The 23,790-nt window shown below is 33.0% G+C and overlaps 1 protein-coding gene and 1 pseudogene across 1 annotated transcript; both read right to left on the bottom strand.

The window, feature by feature from the left end:
- Positions 1-4,982: 4,982 nt before the first annotated feature.
- Positions 4,983-5,930, bottom strand: LOC148122507 (olfactory receptor 8J3-like). Its single transcript, XM_087903903.1, has one exon. The coding sequence runs from the start codon at positions 5,928-5,930 to the stop codon at positions 4,983-4,985; it is 948 nt and encodes a 315-aa protein (XP_087760029.1).
- A 6,301-nt stretch (positions 5,931-12,231) lies between these two features.
- On the bottom strand, positions 12,232-13,227 carry LOC148122506 (olfactory receptor 8K3-like; annotated as a pseudogene).
- Between the last annotated feature and the right edge of the window lie 10,563 nt (positions 13,228-23,790).

Below are 23,790 nucleotides of genomic sequence, written 5' to 3'. Positions count from 1 at the left end.
AAAGTCATTTCTGACAAAACAAAAATCTCACTAATGATGAAGAAGATGAACAAAACGACCTCAATGGCACACTTATGGTATTTTCATTCCCTTCAAATTTCCCAACATTTTTTTGGGCCCCAATGCAGTTGAGAAATCAAAAGTAGTGAATGCTGGATGCCTAAGAAAAAAAAGTTCATAGGTATTTGTTGCATGTTGTTTGTTGGTTAGCATGATTGTGCCCAGATTTCACTCAAAGGAAATGACATAGATGAGAAAAAACCACACAAATAAAGGAGCCTGCAGTTCAGGATTCTCAGCAGTACCCACGAGAATGGAAACATTCAAGATGGAGGGATTCTCTTACTCCATTTAGGATCCTGAGAATATATGTTGTGAAAACAGTCACCAGATATAAGAATCTGTCACCCATTAAAATTGCTGTGTTTAAGTCATAAATGTAAATCACTATTAATTCATTACATGAGGAAGTTTAAAAGGGTGAACCTCAAATGCGGAACATAGAACTAAGTTTATGCATTGTAATAGTGTACACAGCATAAAATAGACATTTTTCTTCTTGTCATGTACTGACTGAAAATGAAAAATTAATATCTTGTGTTTAATGTCATTCAAAACATTCATTAGAGGTAAATATTTAGCTTAGAGTAAAAATACTGATCTTCTAAGATGATTTTCAAAGGGCTAAAGAGATTTCACAGTGGTTAAGAGCACTGACTGCTCTCCCAAAGGACCAGAGTTCAAATCCCAGCACTCACATGGCAGCTTACAATTACCTGTAACCTTCACACTGACATACATGCAGAAAAAACATCAATGTGCATAAAAATAAAAAATTAAAACAGGTTATTTTCACCTGAAAATACAATTTTTGAAATATACTTGTTATGAAAGAACATATTATAATGAAATATATCATCCAATTCTTTCTCAGACTTAAAGCTTTAGTTCTAATTTAGAAGGTAGGCCTTTATTTCAGTTAAAAGTTTTGATTATAATTCTCACTGTTGCATTATATTTCAAATGGCAGTGCCTTTTTCTTATTCCTTTGATTTTTTTAAAAATTATATTCTTATTTTATTTTGCATTTAAAAATTTTAAATGTTTAAGAGAACTTCATTTGACAAAATTGTAATTTAGATTTGTTGTGGGTCTCCTCTATCTAATTAAACACACATGCATTATATTAGGGTCCTCCATAATATCTCATCTAAAAATTTAGTACCAAGTATGATTGTTTTGATTATTTTGTTTTAGTATTTATGAAGTATGTCCTATAAAAATTGACTAAGAATGAAGTTGAGGGGAAGTCTCACATGTGGTTTAAGATTCACAGCACCATGGATAAAATGTCCATTTTATATCTTAAGCTGTCAAAGTCCTACAGCATCCTTCTCACAGTATATATTTTCTCCATCGACTGGTTTTGTTCTCAATGGTTCTATAGGTTATTTTCAGTTTGGAAGCTCAAATTTTTCACTTCTTAAATAAATGTTGGAAAAATTTGACATGTGAAGTAATCAATCAGAAAAATGATCACACATGCAGAATAGATAGTACACAGAAGGAACAATATTTTTATATCTTAAAAAAATTTTCTCAGTTTTATGATTCATAAATCACTTTACAGACATCATGTAATAAAATATGTAAATACCACTAATGAATTATCATTTCTTTTGTACAGATTACTTTATTATCAATTAATTTTATTTTACCTTTATTATGGACACTATATCCATAGTTTGCAGAATCTTTAATCACTAGAAAAACCTATTTGACCGCTGTAGTTCACTATCCCTTGGCTGATAAAATGTTATTTTGAATTTAATGAGAAAATGGGAAGTGTCAGGAAAGGGTGGTGCTGACAGGAGTGAGGGAAAAATTGGCTAGTAGGAAGAATAGCTTCTTGAATTCACTGTATATGTAAATGAAATTGTAAAGAATGCATTCAATAAAGTTTTAAAACAGGAGAGAGAAATGATAAAAAGATCCTTTAAAATGTCTATCCACATATTCCTTAGATCTCCTTATGCTGCCTATTATCTATCTATAAGGATATTTATGATACACAATACCTAATTTCTTCAAAAAAATATTCTTGAAGGATATTGACTTCTATGAAATAATAGTCCTGTTTAATCTCAGGTAAGAAAAATGCATGGGTTAGAAATAGAAATGTAATGACGGCAGCAGGGAAAGATGGGTTAGAGAGAGACTCCATTGGTATTAGTTTAATGTCAGCAAATTTTCAAGATTGCTACATATTCATCAGGCATAATGCAGGGTTCTCATCCATGCTATAGAATATATTAGTTGATATTAATTGAAATAGCTGTTACTATAAACCTCCATCATGGTGACATATTCATTACGTTGATTGTATTCTGGTGTCATAAGAAACAGGATATTACTATTACTGAAGAATATCTTTGTGTCATTTTTGTGACTTCTATCTTCTCTTACCACCTCAATTATTTTCCCAAATTCCTAATGAAATGAATTTTTCCAAATGTTCCTTTGAATGTTAAAGTACAATATTTGTCTGTCTGTACCTTGCTTATCTGTAATGATCATTTGAATAATTACAAATGACATGATCTCATGTTTTTAGTGGCTAATATAGTTAATATATAACTATGCATTTTCCATCTGCTAATCTGCAGATGAACGTGTAAGCTATTTATATGCTAGCTGCTGTGACAAATATTTTTACACTCAAGAAAGTGTAAGAAAGTTTCCAACAAATTGGCAAACTTTTGTTTGCTTGAACACACAGTAGTGGAATTATAGAGTTGGTAGCGGTTCTTTATTTTTCATTTATATTTGCATCACTATAGGTTTAACTCAGATTAGTATGCATGGTATACAATTGCTATACTGCTAAGCTCTATTACAAGCCTTTCTTTAATTTTTGAGGAACCATCACATTGTCAAAATTAATAGATGTTATTAATTTATTATACACTATTTGACATTGATGATTACAGTGTTTGAATTCTCTTTCTCTAGAGTCTCACAAGAAGTTTGTCCTTTTGAAAATAGTCATTATCGCTGCAATTAACTGCATTTTATTGTGGTCTGAATGTCCATTTTTTTTTTTGCCCCCGCCCCCCGAATGTCCATTTTTTTAAGAATTAAGAATATTGAGAGTATTTTACGTATATTATTTTTAATTTGTAAACCAAATTTTGAGAAATGAGTATTCAGAACCCTAATGAAGGTCTAAATATTTTGAGCTTCTCTTTCTTACTATAGTTAGCTATGATTTCCTTACATATTCTCAACATTGAATCCTTGTTACATGTATGTTTTTGCAATATTTCATGCATTTCTTTGCTGTTTCTCTTTTATGTATTTCGTTTATATATTCATAACGAGATCATTAATTTCAATGTCAATTTATTGTCTATGTGTTTGAGTTAATTTCTGAATTTTCTATTGAATTTCTAGAGTTCTTCAGCAATTTCTCTTTTTTTATTAGTTTCACTGGACTCAACTAGCAAAAAAGCCTTTGAATTTACAAAGATGACATTAGTTTCTCAATTAATGATATTCACATAATTAAAGGGCAATCAAAACAATTATAAGTCTTAAGTTTCTAATTTAAAATTAATTAGGTAGTTATTTTGTTAGTGTAATAAAATTACTGAGGCTCAATGATCTGAGTTATGAAAATGAAAACAGAGTCATATAAACACACACACACTTTGTTATACAAATTTGTAGGGTTCAAAATCAAATATATACACTTAAAGAAAAGAATTGCCTTATATGATTAACTGTTTTATAATTAAACAATTGCCTCCATCTTTACAAGCAAAGTACCATGTATACTAAGCAAAGAGCCTCTCCAAGCAATGAGTCCCCAAACAACAGGGTAGAAATCAATAATACAGTACAAAGTGTCTGGAAGCTCTGTAAAGCAGCTGGTGTGACCCAATATTGAAAAGGTAAAGAGAAGCCGGAGTCCGATGTCAAAATATAACGGAGACACATTTGGGTGAATGGACCATGAATACAGTGACTGTTTCCTCTTTTTCCAGTTTCATTTTATGGTGGTCTTCATTACTTCATGGAATGCTCACATTAAATAAACAGTTTTCTGAAAAGTTGCTATGTTACATTTAAAACATTTCATAGACAAACATAAAAGTTTCTTTTTACTAATAATGGGAATCTCCTTCACTCAAGTGAGGAATAAAGATTATCTGTTAGAATATTGCTTTGCTAAAAAATAACCATTATAAATGTTATTTTACGTGGAAAAAATTTATTGGTATAAGTACCTTTATGTGAGGAGGTTCTTTTGATGACTAGTTATTTTTTCATAGTAATCACAAAGAAAAAGAAGAATGAAAAAGTGTCTGGATCAGAGCAGCCTTGGCAGTAGAAACAGTATTTGGAATTCATATTTACAATCTTGAAAAGAATGAAAGTGAATGATTATGAATGAGTTCCAGGAGTTGAGAAATTAAAAGGAGGAGACAACGGTGTTCGGTTTCTAGAAGGAATACCAAGGAAACACGAATAAATAAAATAATATAAAAATATAAACATCACAGGCAACAGCAATAGTCTCTGTAAGCAAGAAATTCCCATAGTGTGAAGTGAACTTTCCTTTCACCGGTTCTTACTTAGTTTCAACCCAGACTGAGGATTGCTGATCTGAAGTCTGTGTATTCTGAACTCTTTGATTTCTGATGTTCCTGGAAATGCAGTTTCTTCCTAGATACTGGTTATGCTTCTCATGTCTTCCAATCTGTCTTGGTACCAATGCATGCTTACATATTCAGTACACAGCAGCTATTAACTTTTAGAGTACTTTTGGTTTTAAGAACCTTCATGAGTTTGTGATAAAAATGAAATTTGTCATTACTCTGAATAGTCCTGAAAAGTTAAATTGAAGTCATATTTCATGCAATTCTAGTACCACAAAAGTAACCATATGTAATATTTTATTCAGATTCGTAGTTATACGCTTATGTTAGATTGAACCGTTGGCATGGATTTTTGAGGAAATCTTTCAAGGCACACTTTACATCCTTATTCCTAAAGCTGTAGATGACAGGGTTCAGCATCGGTATTACCAGCGTGTAGAACACAGAAGCCATCTTATCAGTGTCTAGCGAGTGGTTGGTCCATGGTTGCAGATACATGAAGAGAAGTGTGCCATAGAACACCGTGACCGCCATCATGTGGGAAGCACAGGTGGAGAAGGCTTTCTTTCTTCCTTCAGAGGAACGGATTCTCAGAATTGCAAGGATGATGTTGAAGTAGGATATAAGAACAATAGTCATAGAGAAAAACAAGTTTGTCCCCGAGAAGAAAAATACTACAGTTTCTGGGAAGTAGGTGTCCGAACAGGACAGTGCCAACAGAGGGACATTGTCACAGTAAAAGTGGTTGATTACATTGGAAGAGCAATAGCTCACAGAGAAGACACAGGGAGTCACAACGATGGCCGTGAAAAAGCTGAAGAAGTATGTGAGGGAGACCAGCAGAAGGCACACTTGCCGAGACACCACCACCATGTAGAGCAGGGGGTTGCAGATGGCCACATAGCGGCCATAGGCCATCACAGCCAGAATGAAGATCTCGGCTACAATGAAAACCAGAAATCCTCCCAGCTGGGTGGCACATTCATAGTACAAGGTGGTTTTCTTACTGACTAAGAAGTTGACCAGCATTTTAGGAGCAATGACAGTGGAGTTGCCAAGGTTGATGACAGCCAGGTGTCTGAGGAAGAAGTACATGGGAGTTTGAAGTCGTGAGTCCACGGTGGTGAGGGTGATGATGCCCAGGTTTCCTGCTGCTGTCAGCGTGTAGATGACCAGGAAGACAAGGAAAAGTGGGACCTGCAGGTCTGGACGATCAGATATCCCCATGAGTATGAACTCTCTGACATGAGTGAGATACCCAGGAGCCATTTATATTGTTATTTCAACTTTCAGTGTGGAAAAGAATATTAACAGATTATCATTTTTCTGCTTTACATAATAAATTGCTAAATATTTCATTCATAGTTATTTCATTTAGAATGAAAATCCTTTAAGCCTGTTAAATTGTAGTTACTTTTTTTTTAACTGCGCATAAGTATTAAAAAATATCAGAGACTGTTGCCTTGAAAGAGTCTTGGACAACAGTTTGTCCACATTGATATGATTATATAAATCACAACAAGCCACCTGTGAGGACTTGTGTCTGTACCTTTCTGTCATTTGATTATTAACTTTCATTCCTCTTACTTTTCTGGCTGCTTCCCACAAACACTTCTACTCCTTTATATACTTCATCTTAGTGTCTTACTACAAATTTCAATCTTCTTTAATAATAATTCATTTCTTCTCTCAATTCATCCAGTCCTGCTATGTTCGTCTGACTTCTACTTACTAAAATTCTATCATTTTCTTCTTGCAGCCCATGCAGAAAATTCCATTATAGCTTAATCACATTATCTTTATATCGTTTTTAAGGATCTTAATGTATTTTAATACATCATTAGCAGTATCTTTAAGACTGGTTCTCATTATATAGCTCATTCTGCCCAATACTCACAAACATCCCTCCAACTTCATTCTGTACGCTTGATTACCAGCATGTGGAATCATGATTGATTTTATTATGTAGCCTCTGCTAAATTTTGATTTCTCTGATTTAGACTGGTATTACACTGTATGAGAAGATTAGTCATATTTTATACCTCATAATCTCTCTATGAAATTATCATTGGGATTTTAAATAAATATCATACTATTCTACAATCTCATTTTGGAATATGGATGTAAGTATTTTTATATCTAGTGGTCAATGAAGTAAATTTATCTAAAATTTATGTAATATATTAATGTCATTCTTAAACAGCTTGATTGTGATTTTGCTAACTGTAACTGACATGTTGCTCAGTCAGTTTTTATGAGTTTTTAAAATAACTGGGTTTTTATATTTTTGTAATTGTGTTATAATTCAAATATAAAAGTTGTATGTATAACTGATTTCATTAGCAGTTAGTAGTTAGTACTATTCTTCTGTTTTGAATATCTTGTTGAATTTTCTGAATTAATTCTTAATTGTCAATTCCATCTTTTTACCTTTCTAAGGACTTTCAACTTTGAGACACATATAGTAAATATGTTATAATTTTATGTAATGTAAACTTAGGGGAAATAGAGAAGATTGTTAAATAATTAAAAAAAGTTAAGTAGAAAGTATTGTAATATATGAAATAACTATGTAGGATATGTTGTTTCATTCGAATGCAAATCGTTATATGCAGAATTTATTTCACACTGTACTTCATAAATATATGCAAATATTACATGTCAGTAAAAAAGTATGTGTTTTTGGAATTAGGGCATCTGCTATCAAACAATACATGTAGTAACAAATCATAATCTAAACCTGGTGTGAATGATTGAATATAAAATGTTTCTACAATGCATCAAATGTGAATTTGTAGGTTTGATGCATATGTGTTTTATCAATTGTCCCTCATATTTTGTGTCATGTTGTGATAGAAATGCTTGTTTTGTTAGAAGGCCAGCTTATGGTGTATAGCACTGTGATAAAATTTATTTTAATGGTATTATTTCCTCTCTAATTGTTACATATAAAATTCTGGGTATCATGCACTTTGACATAGTGTTTTCTGTAATTGTATCATTAGCTTAAGAATCAATGTCATCATCAGCAAATTTTGGCTAAATATTTGTGGAAATACCTTTGGAAGCAAGAGTTTCTTCATTCATTTTATATATTTATCTATGCAAATATTTCATGCGCTAAACTATTAGCAATAAAGACAATGACATTACAATTCCTGTTACTTAACATCACTGAAATAGCAATGCTGTAGAACCGCTAGCTTTTGTTCTTGTTAAAATATTATTGAAATCATCTCTTATCCTTTTATCTTTAGTAGATACTTGACTTCATGTTATTCAAACATTATCTTTAGGACAGAACCTGAATTTCTCTGGATGTCTCTCTACTCAACTGTGAACAAAAACACTCGACCCTAAGCATCAGTGACTCTTTCTTCCCTCTGTTAGACAAAAATAAAAAAAAGAAGGAAAAACTCACCTTTTACTTTTAGGAATTGTATAAGAAATTTTTAGAAGCACAGAATTATGTATGTCAAAGTTTCATCAGGTGTTCCTGTGTTGTGCCAGTTCTAAAGCAGATTAAAAGCCTCTCTAAAGTCTATGGGGAATACACTTCTTTACTGACTATTACTTCCTCTAAATAAAGAGCTCAGACTAATTAATCAGTAGAGATTCTGGGTATAATTAAGCACAATTTTTGTACCTTGATACAACAATCTTAGATCAGAAGCTTGAATATAGAAAAAGAATTTCAGTGTTGACCAAAGTTTTGATAAATTGATTTAAAAGACACTTGGATTTTGAATTCAGATCAATGAAATATTTGGCATGACTTACCTATAAAAACCTTCTACTATAAGCTATCACCAGTGTGACCTCATGAAGGTATTGAAAAGTTACCTTTAAATATGTCTGTCCCTAAAGATTTTCTCATTGAGCTGTATTTACTTGTTTGCTGAAGTCCCTGAACATGAGAAAAATTTTCTATGTAAATGGTTGATTCCAGAGGGAAAGGTAGACGAATGGCAGGCTCATTAGTAAGTCCCCAGTCAACTTTTCAGACGGTGAAACATAAATGCTGCCCACTGCTTCATCTGAATGATCACATTAGCGGGTGGATGCAATGATTTCATCACCTTATTCATTCTTTGTTTATTTTGTGGTGTTTCATTGCACAACATATTAAGTTGGAAGTAGTGAGAATCTCCCTGGGAAGGAGATTTCTCTTAGTTATGGTTTTTATTGATGTGAAGAGACATCATGACTACAATAAGTCAAAGAAAACATGTAATTGGGGTGGCTCACTTACAGTTGCAGAGGCTCATTCTATTATCACAATGTGGGGGAGCATTAGTGGCATTCGGGCAGATGTGGTGCTGGCTATCTTGATATGCGGCCACAGGAAGTGGACTGACACACTGAGAAGTTTCCCGAGCATGGACATCCTTAAATCCTGCCCTCAGAGTCATTTCCTTTAAGGAGTCCATCTCCACTCCAACAAAGCCACACCTTCTAATAGTGTCACTCTCTCTGAGCTTAAGGGAAACAAATACTACAACAAGATTCAATTGGTAAAACAACAGAATGTGGCATAGGGGTTTAATTTTAAATGTAGATATAAAGTGAATTTAAAGTTACTATTTTCCTCCAAGATGATGTGAGACTTTGAACCCATTTGCTATACAGTATGTATACACTAAGGAATTGTATACTTGTACCATGCAGTAGTAATTTGTTTAATTCTACTAAAAGTTCAAAAAATACACAATTTTTAGTTTAGCAAAAAATTATAGGCCTAGATTATTACATTTTCTAAATCAATTGGTATATTTTCTCTGCCAGTCAGGTCACATACACTTCATTTGGGCAGAGGTGGAGTGATTTTTATTGAGGAAAACTTGATTTATTATTTTTCTATTATAAATATATTTAAAGATTTTTTTTATTTTTTCAGGAATTGTCATTCCTGAAAACAATTTTAAATTTAAATGCGTTATACTACTGCTCCTCCAAGCTTTTTCAGATAATTTCCCTCTCCCTAACCACTGAAATTAATTCCTTTTTCAAAAAGAAACCAAAACAGTATTACAATAAAACCAAGACAACAAAATAAAACCAAACATCAAAAGAAAAGGCAACAACAAAACTGTACTGTAATGAAATAAAAGTGCACAATAAAATTGTGATGCCCATTATGTGTTGGTTGAATAGTTCCACAACCAAAAATAATATTTTTTTAATAATGTGGATGCATGCACCTGTGTGTAGATGTGTGCATGAGTGCAGGGCATCTGCAGAGGATGGAGAGAGGCACTTGTTTCCAGAAATCTGCAACTAAATCCAGTTGTAATCAGCCTGACGTGAGTGCTTGAAACAACTCAGATGCTGTGCAAGAACATTATGCATTTTAACTGCTGAACCGTCTTTCCAGCCCCTATAATTATTTTTACAAATATTTTGCAAATATTTTCTTTTACTCAGCATCACCATGTGTGTTTATGTCTACACATGTGCCAGTGTGTATACACAAAGGTCAGAATACAGCTTTCTGGAATCAGCGCTCTCATTCAAGATTTGGTGAGTCCTGGTTACTAAACTGGTGTCCTCACGTGAGGCAAGTGCATTTAATGACCGAGCCATCTTACACATAATCTACTGCACATGTTATAATCTCTAGGAATGAAAACCTATTGCATCACTACTATGTCCTCAACTCAGGCTGTGTTTTCATGGATACTCTGTTTTTCTCATTTATTTTAAGGTTCTTGTTCTAACCAGCATTTTATACTTTAGATGGCCTTTATAAAGAATATTAGATTCAGCGAAACAAATTTTCTTGGTAATTGTTTCATCTAATTCTATTTTTTGTAAAAATTGTATGCTATAGGAAAATATATGAAACATTTTGAGATTCTTGTGACTTTGCATAAAAATAAAATGCAAAATATATTTACACATAATTGATATGAACAATTGCAAACGTCATCACACTTTATTCTTTTATGATCTGTCATTTGATGTGGAATCAAAAGTGACATTGTTTATATTAGAAATGTACTATTTAGGCTCATTCATTTCAGAATGTTTCTTCAAATGTGGATGTCAGTGAATTTTTATCTCTCTCGGGAATAAAATTTATACCTCTTCACTGAAATTGTTTGATGGAGAGAAAATATGTTAAAATTGCAGTAATTTAAATATTTTATTAATTGATGGATACAAACAACAAATGGTGTCATTTTACCTTTTTGTGTTGAACTTTCTGTTATTAAATTACAGTATTTTCAAAATATAAAACTTATGTATTTTTGTGATTTAACTATATAATTTTTTTCTAAGAAATTCAATTGTATGATTGATCTTTCCTAACTCTTCACTTACAGATTTCCATCTGACTATTCATACCCTTTTAATAACCCAAAGAGATCTTACTTAGCGATTGATTGGTGGCACAGATTGATTGGTGGTACATTATGCAAATAAAATGACATGAAACCTAAGGAGGAAATACTTTTCTGAGCCTTGAGGGATTAGGAAGAATATATATGAGGAATTGAAACAGTACACAAAGATGTATTTCTAAACAGTTATTGCTGAACTATTGTAAGAAATATAGCACGTTCTTGTTTGTGATAATATGCTTGTTGTAACAAATAATATAACTATCATATTTTTAGATATATATCAATTATTATAATTAATATAATATAATAGTTTTATTTTCTTATGTTTGTTACCATCAGCAAACATACTGAATCCAATAGCACACTCAGTGTTGTGTGGGTCAAATAAAAGGTTGTACTCTCATCAGAGAAGAACAAGAAATACATTCATACATTCAAGTATTATATGCAAGAATAAAGACAATATGACATTTACAATAATTTTATTATTTTGAGTTAGAAAATTAAATAATATACAAAGAACAGGCAATAAAAATAAAGATTGAGCCACTGAATAATAAATAAAAGGAACATTTATACAAACTTTTGCAGCAGAACTTAAACATTTATTTGAAGTGATATATTCACTTAGAGGCACATATACACCGAATTATATATATAAAAAAAGGACACCACAAAGAAACTACAGGTTATTTGAGAGGCAGAATATACCAAATTAACCAGAACTATGGGCACCATAAATGACATTAATTTTGTTATGAGAAAAAGAAAAGAGTCATAGATGCCCTTCTCGGGATCGGGCAATTAAACAAGGTCTATGGTGATTTACAAGCCAAGTGGGGGAACACACTTCAGATCAATTTAGATTTTCACACAACTCATAGAAATGAATGAATCCCAAAAGGTAAATTATGTTTCCATAAAAATTGCAATACATTACAAAACTTGATGAATGTATCAAGAATACGAGCATTTAACCCGCTCTACCGCTCCTGTTCTTGTATCTAAGTTGTGTAAAGTGCTACCAACAAATCATGTGATCTTTATATTCTAAAACTATTTTATGTGATAACATTTTCCCATTATTATAATTAGAATCCAACTCTCTTCAGTAAAATGGGATAAAATCTATTGTATTCCTCATGAATTCATTTATAGCATTTAGATATTTGACTACCAGGACGAATGTTAACATTTAATTTTATGTTGATCCTTTGTACTTGCTAAGTATTTTTGTGGAAAACAAAGATGGAAAGGCTCCACTCCTCAATGTGTTTCAAACAAAAGCACTGTGGATTTTTTTTCCCTGTCCTATAAAGGGCATCTATTACATCTTTGTTCCTCAAACTGTAGATCAAGGGATTCAACATAGGGATGATGAGGATGTAAAAGATTGAAGCCACTTTGTCAGTGTCAAAGGAGTGATTGGATTTGGGCTGCAACGTAAATAAATGTCAAAGTCCCATAGAATACAGTGACCACTGTCAGGTGGGACCCACAAGTGGAGAAAGCCTTGCGTCTGCTCTCAGCAGAGTTCATCTTGAGAATGGCTATCAGGATGAGCAGGTAGGACACAAGAACGACCAGAAGAGAAGAAATCAAATTAAAAGCTGCCAGGAACAACATTATCACTTCAATTTCCTGTGTATTTGAGCAGACCAAGGATTACAAGGGGAGACTGTCACAGTAAAAATGGCTGATGACATTGTAGCCATAGAAAGACAGAGTGAAAATCTTAATTGTAATCAGTAGAGCCACAGTTGTACAGTAAACATAAGGAATTACTACCAGCACCCAGCAAACTCTTTTAGACATGATGACCATATAAAGCAGAGGCTTACAGATGGCCACATAGCGGTCATAGGACATTGCTGACAGAATAAAAAGTTCACAAGCGATGAACAGAAGAAAGAAGGCTAACTGTGTAGCACAAAGGTTAAAGGAGATTTTGTTTTGATCAACAATAAAATTTGATAACATTTTTGACCCCACAGCTGTTGAATAGCCAAGATCTGTAGTAGCCAGGTGACTGAGAAAGAAGTACATAGGTGTTTGCAGTCTGAAATCCACCATAGTGAGGTTGATCATACCCAAGTTGCCAACCAGTGATATCAGATAGATGATGAGGAAGAGTACGAACAATGATGCCTGAAGTTCAGGGCGGTCAGTGACTACCATCAGGATGAACTCAGTCACACTGTGAGGTTGTGCATCTTCATCCTAGCTTATAAGGAAGCCTGTTCTGATTAGAGAAATCAGCATCATAAGTACTGTTTTTTATTGTTAATTGGAGAAACTTTTATAAACTATTATAGGTAAAACAAACCCAATTCTTTTGATTCTCAATATTTAAAATCACATCTTTAATATGCAGCTATAACATACCCCCATATGCCTTTAAAATAGAAACAGATGAAGATTTCAAGAATGGTGCTAAAGAAGATTTGTGTTATTAAATAATATAATTAAATGTATACAAATATCTAGGTGTCCTTTTTTAAACTTTTACAGCTGGATTAGATACTTAATTGAAGAGCAATGTGAAATCTAAAATGATTTTAGCATTATTTAAATTTGTAGGGCTTTGTTTCATGTGGGTTTGCAAGGGCAAACAAAATCTATTCTTCCCTAAGAAACTCTCAAAAGTTAAATGTGGGTACTGTGGCATTTTTAACCAGGCGTAAACTTACCAAAAATAGATTGTGTTCACTAGATTTTTTGCACATCCCACTGGTCAGTACTGAACTCTTTATGGATCTGAAATGATAGTGATTTGGGAAATTAAGTCAACATCTTGTTTTTCACTGAACCTATTTTGGACTTTGTCCTCACTATGCCAAGAGTAAATAATATAGAATTGTGTGCTGTGTTTCAGTTGCTTCCTGAATATTTGTATAATCCTTAAATAAATAATATGTGTATGTGACATAAATATATGGTCTTATAAATTTTGATTTAATTAATGTTTCAATATAATTTTGATAAATTTATTTGTATATTACAGTAAAGTATTTACAATCATATTAAGATGTCTAAGCAAACTGGGAAGAATGATTTTCAGTATTGATTAAATACCGAAGACTCAAAATTTTCCTTTTACAAATAAATAAGAAGTGTATGGTCTTTAATAATAATAATAATATTTAATACTTCATGTTACACATATCTTATATTTTAAGCACCACTATATAGATAAAATTAAATAAAGCTTCAATTGCACAGATAATTTGATATGATTTGAAATCTTTCTGGAAATCTTCTTGTGTATTATGTACACATTTTTTGGCAAATACAATCCAGAACACATAGGAGGTAATTTCTAAAAATCTCTAAATATATTTTTATTATATATTATATAATCTCTAAATATATATAATTTTTATAAAAATATAAAAAAATTTCTAAAATATATATATGCATCCCACATATCATAGCTTATCGATTAAAAATACATAGGAGTAGAAATTATCAATTTTGTTGAATATTTGAAGCATTAGCATTGACTGAATAAGAAGAGATTACAATTAATTTAGTTCTTTGTGAAAATGCTGAGTATAACTGTTTATATAATCTCTAAATTAGTAGTAAGGACAAATATTTTTACAGTGTTATATGAAAACATATTTAATTTGTTTTCCTCACTTAATTTTTGGTTGGAGTTTATAGCCCTAGATACCTTCCATAAATAAAAGCATATAATACATTACAACAAGCAAATGCCTTAAACAAAAGGTTTGTTTCTATTTTATTGTTTTATTTTGGTACTTTTACGGCAATGCTTAAAAAAGAAGCTACAAAACATAACACATTTCAAAAGTGATAGTTAAAGCTGTTTTCTGTTTGCAAATTTAAGACTCAACACAAGAACCAAATGTCTTTTTAAGAGTGACTATCTTTACTGAGTACTGGAAGATTGCTTTAAAACTCTAAACGAATCAGTAATAAAATGTAAAACAAAGTTTTCATAATCATAAAACTGAAAAACACATCATCTCATGCTCAAATTATTTTAGGAACACCTTTGATGACTTGAACATTTCATTTACTCTTGAGTAATTTAGACTCTGATTACATGAAACAATAACAAGTGAATGTTATTGCTTCAGAGGTCTTGTAGCAAAAATAACTGAAAATTAGAAAGGCAAAGAATGTGATATGGATTCCTAGTTTTTCAGATTTATTCATTAAAATAACAAGAAAGTAAATTCATATTTAGATCATATAAAAATCCAACTCATCATTATATATGGCGTATTATGTGAATATAATTATATATATGGCATATTTTCATATACTGTATACAAACATAAATTTGACAAATAATTCACCCAAATCTATGATTAGCATATACAAAACCAGCATGTCTTATACTTGATTTGTGAAAGAAAAATGAATAATATTCCAATATCCCTATGACATATACACACATTAAAACTCTTGATATGATAATATTACTTGAGTAATTTTCAAAGATGCTTAAATGAATTGACATTCTTTAGATATAAGTATTTAAAATTATCATGAAGAGAAACCGAGAGCATCCTAAAGAATTTAGAAAGCACATTACTGATGGTAGAAATGGACACTTAGAGATTGCTGGGAAAGGCTAAAATTTTAAAATATTCCAAATCCTTGCTGACATAAATGGCTAGGTCACACTCTGTTACCTCTATGAAACCACTGTCTTGAATGGCCAATGTGGTTCTTAAAATGGATTTTTAGGTCAATTTATGCTTTATTTGAAAGCACAGAATTCCCTCTCCCTATGGATCTTCTAAGCAGATCAGTGATCACATTTAAATAATTTGAGAGTCTAATTAGATGTCTAGAGGTTATTAACTAATTATTAGGAATGCTGTTATTCAACTATGATATTATTCATTTATTTATACATCTATCTATTCTATAATCCAAAAAATATACTTATGTACATTTCTCAATATATGTTTGAATGAATATATGGTTCATTAGGTATGGGTGTTGAAAACATTATACTAGTTAAACGTAGTCAAGAAATTAAAGTCATCTTTACCATGAATTATTCACAAAAAATAAACACAACATAAATAGACAGGGTTAGAAAAATTATTTCTATTTACCTGAGAAAGTGAGGAATTGGAGAAGAATGTTTATCAAATATCTTTGCAGTGGGAAAGCTTCTTTTGTTTGGGCATTTTTGTCTTATTTGATTTTTTTTGGCTTGTTTGTCCTAATTTTTTCTGTTGTTGCTTGGTTTGTTTTTGCTTTTATTTTTGAGAAGAGGGTGAGGGAGGGAGGAAGATAAGGATAAGGAGAAGGGCAGAGAGAGGAAGAACCTAGATTGTTGGGTGTGTGGAGGTGAGGTGAGGTTCTGGGAGGGTTTGAGGGATGTAAAAAAATGTGATAAAAATATATTGCATGAAAAAATTAATAAAAATAGAGTGTAATATCTGAAGCTTCACAATAAAGTCTGGTCGATGTGACTGAGCAAATGTGAAGTGTGCAAAGATGCCAGCAATGATCATGGCAAACGGGATGGAGAAGAGCGCAATAGGCCTTCTACACAAAGAGCTATAAATAAGAGAATAAAGCTGGGGAAAGCAGAGATAACTTCCTCCGGGAAGAACACAATGATTGGTTGTTTAGTGACAAACCATTAGCTCTGTAAATTTACATGTATGTAACATTATATGGACTTGAGAAGGTTAGATTTAGGAATTTATATGCATATCCTTATACCTATATTCTTGCATTAACAAATAGTGAAAAAAGAGACCATGGATTTGAAGGGAAGAAGGAAGGGGTATATGGGAGAATTTGGAGAAAGTAATAGAAAGGGAGAAATATTTTCTTCAAATTAGCATCTCAAAAATTTCAAAGACAGAATTTTATTTAGATAGAGAGAGCTGATTGGTGCATAATGTTAAAAAGTAATGATCACCACTAAGATTGTTTATGGCATGTGAATTCATCTCACTAAATTATTTTCCCTTCAAGTAGTATACTATTTCACAAATTACTTGTTTAACTTTTTGGAGACATGGCTAGCTTATGTTGAACCCTAATAACTTGTTGACTTTCCCCCAAATAAGTTCACACTTTTCAGTATATCATTCACTCTGTTGTTGGAGATAAGTACTAGAAGGTATCATTCAAATGCAATGTGTCATAAGTGATCACAAACCTATGCTCTCATCAATAAGAGCTAATGGGTTAAATATATTTAGTGTAACATTGTGCTATTCATCTTAATCTCATATACAAATCCATAGCTCTTTGGAAGGTGGATGCTTTCAAACCCATTCAATTTCCATTGATTTATCTAAAACGTCTTCTGTGGAGAAATATAATGCTGTTAAACATTTTACTCTTTTCTTTCTTACTTTTTTATCAGTTGAATGAAAGTGTCTACTATATTTAATCCTGAACCTTTTCTTTCTGAAGTGACCAACATATAAATTTTGTCAATTTAATAACTATAACATTATTACTATGTTATTAAAGTAATATACAGTAATATAATATTACATATTACTCATGTATTATATATTAAACATGGTATTTAATATATAATATATAGTAGAAGTTACAATAATTATATATTATAATTGTGTTATGAGTTAATTACATATTATAGCCGTAATATTATGCTATAATATTATTACATCAAAATTATAGATCATGATAAAATATGCATATTACCTAAAATGTTTCTCTTTTGTGAGTATACATGTGTTTGTGTATTTCACACAGTTTCCTAAGATTAATAGACTATTATTACCTCAAGAGAAGAGCCTACGTTATCAGTGATTTAAAGCCAAGGAAGATATCCCAGAGGGAATATACCTCTTTTATCTTCTAGTTAAAAAGTAACAATGCAACAATTCCCTTCCTGCCAGGTAATAAAGAAGAAGCTATGGGAAAAGGGCTGGTTTGTTTCTCTTCACTGAGAGAATGGTTTTTGCCCAACTATTGAAATGCTTACTCCATAGAGAGCTGGCTAAGCTCTAAAGATTGCATGGTGCTCTTGTCAAGGATCTGAAATGATACCTAGCTCCCACAGCATGGGGCTTACGAACACCTACCACTCCATTTTCAGGGGACCTGAAATTTTCTGACCTCTTTGGACACCCCTATTCACATGAACATACCACCATAAAAATGAAAATTAAAGCCAGGTGGTGGCAGTGCACACCTTTAATCCCAGCATTCGGGAGGAAGACACAGGTGGATTTCTGAGTTTGAGGCCAGCCTGGTCTACAGAGTCAGTTTCAAGACAACCAAGGTTATAGAGAAAAACCAAACTAAATTAGTTAATTAATTAAAACTAAAATTAAATATTTAAATGAAGAAATCCATGGTGGATTCTGTTGCCAGACAGTGTTTCAAATATGTCATCTTTTTGTCTTACAAGCAAAGGAATATTCAAACTATTCGTCACGTTTTAAAAATTAGCTTTTTTTGTAAGTTGTAATATTTTTACTTTGATGAAGATACTCTTTGCCACAGATATATTTTACTTCAATTAAACATGGCTTACATGATGTATCTATTTGGTTTTGAGGGTACAGCCATGGTTTAGTGTAAAGCAACACTTAAAGCAATTGCTTTATGCATGCTACTTGTGTTTCATTTTAAAGTCATCTTTTATATCCCAGATTGGCCTCGGCTATGTAGCAAAGGCTGGCCTTGAAGTTCTGCTCTTAGCGCCATCACATTGTGTGGTAGGCTTCTCATTCCATAGTCACTTTAGACTGTGACTTTTAAACAAATCTATTTTCTGTATGTAAAGAATAAAAACCTTATCCATAAGAGAAATGGGTAGTAAGGAATTAATAAGAGGCCATTAATAAGAGGAAAGAACCATAATAGATGCTTTCTTAGAGAACTCAATCTGTGTACCACAATTAGTCTCTTCACGTACATATACATATGCTCAGAATTAGACAAAATTAAATGATGGATTGAAATTAATTCCTGTATAATCAATATGTATACTGAACTAGTAAGCACCATTGGACCCTTATGTGAAAATAATGCAGCAATGAGAGATGGGAGCATTGTATCTGGCTGTAATATGAAAGATGAGTACATTGATATGAATGAGACCTTAATATCTAAGCAATATATTTCACCTCCTGGTAAACTGATAAAGTTTGACTTTTTTCAGTCAACTCATTTATTTTTTGAGACTGGGTTTCTCTGTAGCTTTGGAGCCTGTACTGGAACTTGCTCTTGTAGACCAGGTTGGTCTCAAACTCACAGAGATCTACCTGCTTTTGCCTCCCATGTGCTGGGATTAAAGGCATGTGCCACCACCTTTAATCCCAGCAATTGGGAGGCAGAGACATTTGGATGTCCATGAGTTTGAGGCCGGCCTAGTTTACAACAGCTAGTTCCAGGACAGCTACAACTGTTATACAGAAAAACCCTGTCTTGAAAAATCAGTGGGAGAGAGAGAGCAAGAGAGAGAAAGAGAGAAAGAGAGAGAGAGAGAGAGAGAGAGAGAGAGAGAGACAGAGAGAGAGAGAATGCACTTATAGGAAGTAAAACTGACACATGTTAACACTGAATGATTTATTACAATATCCAATATATAATATCCAATAAAATCCTCTAGCAACTCATATTGTCCTCCCACACATGCACACTTTTACACTGGTATTTCTTCTATTGTCCTTTCATACTAAAGCAATGCTTCTGTGCTATGTTAATTCTTCCATATATATGTATTACATGTACACATACATACATATATACACAAATAATCTGACTGTGGAGACCAATATAGGTGAGCCTGTCCAACCTCGACTGGAGATCAGACAGTTTGAGCTTATTTTTGCTTGCTCAAAGTTGTTGACAACAGGTGTGGCTACAAGGAGAGATTCTGATCTAGAGTATGGTTAATTAGTATTTTGAGTATAGAGGTGGATCTACTCCACCTGGATCAAAGGTCAGGGAATTCAAATCTACTCCTTATATCATGTTAATGAAGTCTGTTACAACTCTCCCTCCCCTTTTGAAGTGAAATATATAAGCATGTGGAAAATAAACCTGGAGGATTCAGGATTCAGTATTCACTGAATGTTGAGTGTTCCTGTCTCTCTTATTTATCATATATTTCTGTACCCTTTGCTTAATAATTCTAATCCTTGCTCTCCTACCCTGGAATGTACAAATTTCATCAAGGCTGGTCTTTGACATCTGACTTCTCTTTAAAGAGCATATATTCTACGTTTCCTTTTATGAATACTTATTTACTATTGTGAATTATATAGATAGCTTTCAACAATATACAAACTCTATAAGGCAATACTGCATAGTTTTTCAACTTTTTTTTAAAGGCATCATATATAACATTGTTCTTCAAGCTATAGATTAAGGGAATTAACATGGAGATGTAAAAAGATGAAGTCACTTTATCAGTGTTAAAGGAATGAATTTACATAGGGGGCAAATATATAAATATCAAAGTCCTGTAGAAGACAGCTACTACTGTCAGGAGGAGAAAAGCCTTCCTTTTGCCCTCAGCTGAGTTCACTCTGAGAATAATAGTTGTGAGGATGAATAGTAAGGACACAATGGCCACCAGAAGAGAAGAAAGCAAATTCAAAGCTGATAATGTTAAAATTATCACCTAATTTTCATGTTTATCTGAGAAAAAAAAAAGGTAACAACAAAAAAAGTGCATCACAGTAGAAATAACTAACAATGTTGTGGTCACAGATGAATAAATTAAGAATCTTTGTAACATGTGGAAGTGAGGAAATCATACCATAGAGGTAGGGAATGGGGATTAGTGTCCAGCACACTCTTCGTGACATAATGACAGTGTAGAAGAGTGGTTTACAGGTGGCAACATAACGGTCATAAGACATTGCAGAGAGAATAAAAAAATCACTACCAATCAATATAGTAAAGAAAGACACCCGGAGAGCACAAAATAAAATGATATTGTATTTTGATCCACAAGAAAAATCCCTTAACAGTTTTGACCCCATAGCAGTTCAATAACCATATCTGACATTGTGAGTTATCTGTGAAAGAAGCGCTTAGATGTTTTCAGCTTGAAATCCTCCACTGTGAGGAAGATCACGCCTAAGTTGCCAACTAGTGATATCAGATAGATGATGAGGAACAGTCTGCACAATGGTGCCTGCAGCTCACGATACGAAGCCCATTAGGATGAACTGTCATCACTGCAAGGTTGTGGGCATCCACCCTAGTTCATCAGAAAATCTGTTCTAAATAGAGCTATCAGTTTCATAAGTAGTTTCTAAGTATATAGAAAGATTTTTATTTTTATTTTGGAAATGAATGTTAAGCAATATATCCAGCATGAGCTGTCATTAGTCATTTGATCTTAGCCATTCTGACAGGTTTAAGATGGTATCTCAGAGTTGTTTTGATTTGCATTTCCCTGATGGCTAATGATGTTGAACATTTACTTGAGTATCTTTTGACCGCTTGAGAGTCTCATGTTGAGAGTTCACTGTTAATTATATACCCCATTTTTCAATTGGGTTATTTAGAAGTTTGATGTCTAATTTCTTGAGTTCTTTATATATTTTGGAGATCAGTCCTTTATCATATATGGGAGTATGGCAGTAGTGGGGAGGGTGAAAGGTGAATAGGCAGGGAGAAGGGTGAAGAGAACTTGAAGGAATGGGATAGTCGAAAAGGAGGAAGGGCAGAAATAAGAGCAAGGACAGAGAAATCTTGATTGATGGAGCCATTATAGGGTTAGTAAAAAACCTGGCTCTAGAGAAATTCCCAGAAATCCACAAGGATGATCCTCCTAAGACCCTAAGCAGTAGAGAAGAGGGAGGCTAATCTTGACTAGTCCTGTAGTGAGACTGTTGAATATCTTAAATATCACCATATAACCTTCCTTCAGCAGCTGATGGAAACAGAGGCAGACAACAACAGAGTTGGAAGAATGAGAATGTGAACAAAGAGGTCAAGACCATGATGTGTTTACCCACTGAAACAGTCTACCTGTGCTAATGGGAGCTCATCAACTCCAGCTGGACTGGGAAGGAACAAGAATAGGATCAAACTAGTCCTTCTGATTGTGGTTGGCAGTAGCCTGACTGGGGCAGACTGGGGGAAAGAGCACTGGCAGTGGCACCAGAATTTATCCCTACTGCATGTGCTGGCCTTTTTTGAAACTTATTCTCTTTGGATGATACCTTGCTCAGCCTAGATATAGTAAGGATGGCCTTGGACCTTCCCCAAAGCAATGTGCCTTACCCTCCGGATGAGGGTTGTGTGGAAGGGTATGTAGAGGGAGGAGTGGAGGGAGTGGGAACTTGGATTGATATGTATAATGAAAAAACAATAAAACGTTACTTGCTTTTAATATGTTTGTATTGCAGCAAGTAAAATCCACACACAGTAAAACAAGCACAAGCAAATTCTGGAAAATCCTCATTTGCTTTTTTGTGAAATAAAAATTCATCCGAATGATTGTGCTATTTTGCTTCCATGAATATATGTGTAAATCTCTTATTGGAATCTGGTGTTTGCACAATATGTTTACCGAGCATGTACTTTTGATATTTTCATATGTAATTAATATTTTTCTTTTATAACAATTAAATCTCCTTTATTTAGAGCATGTGTTTTCTCCTTTTGTAAAAAAAAAATTAAAGAAAAATCAAAACCCATATACTCACTGAAAAAAACTATTTTTAACAAAAGAATAATTTATATAAAGAGGGATTAGAAATTTTTTAAATGATATCATGATAGCTTGGATTTGTTGTCAAATCCACAATGTGATTTTTCAAACAAAACATAAAAGATTCTTTTATGAGTGATTCTGGTCTTTATTTCTATTTTAAGATGTAGCTCTGATTGACCCCAGCCTAACTATATAGTCAGGACTGGCTTGCATTCTACTTGATTCCACATTCCAGATAATTGTATGGGTGGCATTTCATTCAATAATCAAAACTTATTATCTATCTTACAACTATTGTACTTTTCAGGTAGACAGGAAACATTAAATCATTCAGTAAAAAATATTAACTAAGATATTAAGATTTATTCAGTTACAAGACAAAGGGGGTAAAAGCTGCCATAAAAATTTTAAGTCAGCATAAACACACGCAAACAAACACACAAACACACACATGTATGTTTGGACTTACACAAAATTAGATGATACATTTAACTTATGAACTAATAACACATGACATTAAATATTGCTTTTGCAATTATATAGGATGTGAGTGAAAGAAGAGATGTAAAATCAGGGCATAAGTTTCCATTTGAAAAGAAGGCTTCTGAGTGCTGTGATTTACAGGGATCTCAATCTCAAAGTGGTTTCCTAACATTGTGATCAAGATTTTTAAGAGTTTATCAAAATACATATGAATATCATCTGTATGTAAATATTAACCAACTGTTTGTAAATAATAACAGTGCAGGCAAAGCAAAAAGTCAGATATTTGTGAACACCAGACAATTTCTTGTAAAGTTTAATTCACAAAATAAATTTAAATTGAGCATGACCTTAAGTGTCTTTTGGCCATTAAGGTCATGCTCAACCTCCTTAGCGATCAGGGAAATGCAAATCAAAACCACTTTGAGATACCATCTTACACCTGTCAGAATAGCTAAACTCGAAACCACCAATGATAGCCTATGCTGGAGAGGATGTGGAGTGAGGGGAACACTCATCCATTGTTGGTGGGAATGCAAACTTGTGAAGCCACTGTGGAAATCAGTGTGGCGGTTTCTCAGGAAACTGGGAATCAACCTCCCTCAGAACCCAGCAATTCCACTCTTGGGAACCT

This window comes from Myodes glareolus, chromosome 3 (assembly GCF_982192425.1).
Source record: "Myodes glareolus chromosome 3, mMyoGla1.1, whole genome shotgun sequence".
NCBI lineage: Eukaryota > Metazoa > Chordata > Mammalia > Rodentia > Cricetidae > Myodes > Myodes glareolus.
The sequence above is the reverse complement of the archived record's forward strand: the minus strand, read 5'-3'. Positions and strand labels throughout refer to the sequence as shown.

Coding starts and splice junctions, on each gene's coding strand:
- LOC148122507 (XM_087903903.1), bottom strand. CDS start 5,930: ATGGCTCCTGGGTATCTCACTCATGTCAGAGAGTTCATACTCATGGGG.